Source organism: Myotis yumanensis, unplaced genomic scaffold (assembly GCF_028538775.1).
Source record: "Myotis yumanensis isolate MYYU_CA2020_CCGP unplaced genomic scaffold, mMyoYum1.0.hap1 SCAF_11, whole genome shotgun sequence".
Classification (NCBI taxonomy): Eukaryota; Metazoa; Chordata; class Mammalia; order Chiroptera; family Vespertilionidae; genus Myotis; species Myotis yumanensis.
In genome coordinates, this window is record NW_027223762.1 from 7,396,813 (window position 1) to 7,400,440 (window position 3,628).

Below are 3,628 nucleotides of genomic sequence, written 5' to 3' on the forward strand. Positions count from 1 at the left end.
GGATGGAGGCGTCAACGCCCCGCAAAATGCCGCCTCTCGGCACCGCTCGCCCAGACCCCGTGGACTCAGGGCAGCCAGCTCCCGGGCCGGGCCCGCCGCGGAAAAGCTGCGGTGAAGAAGGGAACCCGGGTGTCCCCAGCGCCCTGCAGCGCCAGCCGGGGGCGTAGACTCCCGGGTCGCTGCCTCTCCCAGCCCCGCGGCCTGGGCCGTCAATCAAGTTCGCCCGGCCCCGCCTCGGGGCTGCAGCAAACGGCCAATCAGAGCCGAGCTCCGCAGCGATGAGCTCAGTCGGCTCGCTTCCCATTGGGCGGCTATATTAAGAAAGTGGCCGAACTCTTTAAATAGCGGGCGCTAGGGCCGCAGCCAGCGTCTGCCACCGCAGTCTGGCCGGAGTCGAGTTCTCTCCCGTGTTCGCATTCTTGGCGAGGCCTGGAGAGGCCCGGAGGGAGCTAGGCCGGGGCCGCTGCCTCATCTGCGGTTTGCGCACAAAGGCGCCGACTCCCGGTCCGAGGCGAGAAAAGCGGCCACTGCCCGGGAGCCGCGCGGAGACTCACAGGGCGCCCTATGCCCCCGCGCCCCCGCCGCCCCCGCCGCGGCAGCCCGAGCGCACGGAGAGGACGCGCCTCCGCGGGGCCTGGGTGCAGCTAGCGACCCTTGCCCCCCCAGCCCGAGGTGAGCAGTGAGCGGTGAGCGGGACGGCAGCGAGGCGTTCGCGGGGCCCCTCCTGCTGCCCGGCCCCGGCCCGCTCATGGCGGCCATCCGCAAGAAGCTGGTGGTGGTGGGCGATGGCGCGTGCGGCAAGACGTGCCTGCTGATCGTGTTCAGCAAGGACGAGTTCCCCGAGGTGTACGTGCCCACCGTCTTCGAGAACTATGTGGCCGACATCGAGGTGGACGGCAAGCAGGTGGAGCTGGCGCTGTGGGATACGGCGGGCCAGGAGGACTACGACCGCCTGCGGCCGCTCTCCTACCCGGACACCGATGTGATCCTCATGTGCTTCTCGGTGGACAGCCCCGATTCGCTGGAGAACATCCCCGAGAAGTGGGTGCCCGAGGTGAAGCACTTCTGCCCCAACGTGCCCATCATCCTGGTGGCCAACAAGAAAGACCTGCGCAGCGACGAGCACGTCCGCACGGAGCTGGCCCGCATGAAGCAGGAGCCCGTGCGCACGGATGACGGCCGCGCCATGGCCATGCGCATCCAAGCCTACGACTACCTCGAGTGCTCGGCCAAGACCAAGGAGGGCGTGCGCGAGGTCTTCGAGACGGCCACGCGCGCCGCGCTGCAGAAGCGCTACGGCTCCCAGAACGGCTGCATCAACTGCTGCAAGGTGCTATGAGAGCCACCCCCCGGGCCGTTACCCCCCGAGGACCCCACCGGACCGCCTGGCCTCTGCCTTCCCGCCCGGCACCCGTCGTCCGGCGGCTGTGACTCCGGCGCCGAGAACCGGCGTGGGAGGCACCGGGCGTCCCCTTTCCAGTGTCTGTGTGCGTCCGGCTGCAGTTGCACAGGCCCAGGCGCCCCGCCGAGTGCCAAGGGGCCCCTGAGCACCCTTTTCGGAAGAGCCAAGCCTCTTCAGAGTGTGTGGCTGTATGTTCGACCCCCCGCACCCTGCCTCCCGCCCCCGTGCTACCCCACCTCCCCCGCCTCTGGTCCCGGGAGAGGAGCTTGGCGCCCGGGTGCTGCCGCGCCCCATCAGATGTGCGCCCGTCACCAGCGAGCGCCTGCTATCTCTTGTCTGTAACATAGACCACGGGGACGGCGGGAGGGGAGGGTGGGGAGGGCGGGGTGTTATATAAATATAGATATAATTTTATTTTCGGAGGTAGGATGGTGTTATTTAATGGTGGTGGTGGGTGGAGTGACAGGGCGCTAGAACAGCTCTGGGTCAGGCGCCCATCCAAGCAAGAACAGGACTTGGTCATCTTTCCAACCCCTGGGGAAGACATTTGCAACTGACTTGGGGCTGAGAGGACACAGCTTCCAGATTGACGTCTCCTGCACGCCAGCCTCCAGCGAACCCCTCGCCAGCCGCGGGCAGGAGGAGGGAGAGTGTGCTGCGGGTCGTTTTTGCCATACGCGAACTTTGTGCCTGTCCTACAAGTGAAAATTGTTCAGTCCAAGAAACCGAGGTTTTTGATTTATTTAAAGGCTTAAAACTTGTTTTCTTTTGAAAGAATTCTTTGCACAATTGTTTCATTGACACTTAATGCACTTGTCATTTGTATAAGACAGTAGCATTCTGACCACACTTGTACGCTGTAACCTCATCGACTTCTGATGTTTTAAAGAAAAATGATGATGACTTTTAAAATGAGAGTTGAAAAAGAAACCACTAATTTTTATTTTGTTTTCTTGAAAGTGGCAACACCGTTTTGCGATTTTATTTGAGCAGGTATGTGCACTGTTTTGAGAAAGGGCAGTAACAAGTATTGGGGCCTATTTAAACCCCCCTTTTTTCTTCACAAGGCAGTGTCTAAAGCTATGTGAAATTTTCTCTGCATCTCTGTACAGAGAATGAACCTGCCCCTAGCCTTCTTCCTCCCCCTCCCTTCCCCACCCAGTGGTACTTCTACTAAATTGTTGTCTTGTTTTTTATTTTTAAAATAAACTGACAAATGACAAAGTGGTGAGCTTATGATGTTTACATAAAAGTTCTATAAGCTGTGTATACAGTTTTTTTATGTAAAATATTAAAAAATTATGATGATGACATTTATAAAATGGCTCCTGTGGTTAATTTTTTTCCTTTTTATTGAATTTATTGGGTGACACTGGTAAACAAAAGTATACAGGTTTCAGAGGCACAATTCTACATTATCAGTACATTGTATTATATTTTTACCACCCCAGGCCAAGTCTTTCCATCACCATTTATCCCTCCTCTACCCCTCCCCAATCACCGTACTGTTGTCTGTGTCCATGGGTTTTTTCTTTTTTGCTCAATCCCTCCACCCAGCCCCCCAATACCCCCTTCTGTGCTTTAATAGTGTGTAAAAACAACCCAGTGATTTTGGGGCAAGGAAAGAATTCTAGCAAGGTCTTTTCTTCCCACCAACTCCATTCCCCTGATAGTATTTGTAATAAGTACTGATGAAATCCCTTTGGGATGTGTGGGGGTTGGGTGGCCATGGGAGACCAGGGTGCTACTGTCCCAGAGGAAGAGAAATGACCCAGGCACCGAATGTCAAAACTTTCATTTTTTTTACTGTACATTTCCTTTATGTTAAATTTTCATCTCATGTCCTTTTTGTTTTTAAAGTGTTTATAGATTAAACAATACAATAGACCTGTACTATGTATAAGAAAGGCTAAAACAGGGAATCATTTGGGGGTCTGGGTCAGATTAATTAAATTTACATTATTTCCAGTGGGGAAAAGTGATTCGGTTTTTGAACAGCCTTCCAGGACGAATTAAGTTCGAGAAACGAGGTTCGACTGTACACTGTACCCCATGAAATTGCAGGTTGTTACTTTGGGACTGGAGCTCCTGGGTAGAGCCCAAATCAAGAGCTGGCTTCTATCATTGAACTTTCATCTGCATGGGCGTCTATACGGGACCTAGAATGCTTTATTCTAAGTACTGAGATGGCCACTGTATGAACAGAGCACTGAGTTTGGGGCTGGG

General features: G+C 55.1%; 1 protein-coding gene across 1 annotated transcript; it reads left to right on the top strand.

The window, feature by feature from the left end:
• Positions 1-381: 381 nt before the first annotated feature.
• Positions 382-2,724, top strand: RHOB (ras homolog family member B). Its single transcript, XM_070428750.1, has one exon. It carries the CDS (start codon positions 749-751, stop codon positions 1,337-1,339), a length of 591 nt encoding a protein of 196 aa, XP_070284851.1. The 5' UTR covers positions 382-748; the 3' UTR covers positions 1,340-2,724.
• The last annotated feature ends 904 nt before the right edge of the window (positions 2,725-3,628 follow it).

Excerpts from the sequence above, each read along its gene's own strand:
- RHOB (XM_070428750.1), top strand. The coding sequence starts at position 749 with ATGGCGGCCATCCGCAAGAAGCTGGTGGTGGTGGGCGATGGCGCGTGC.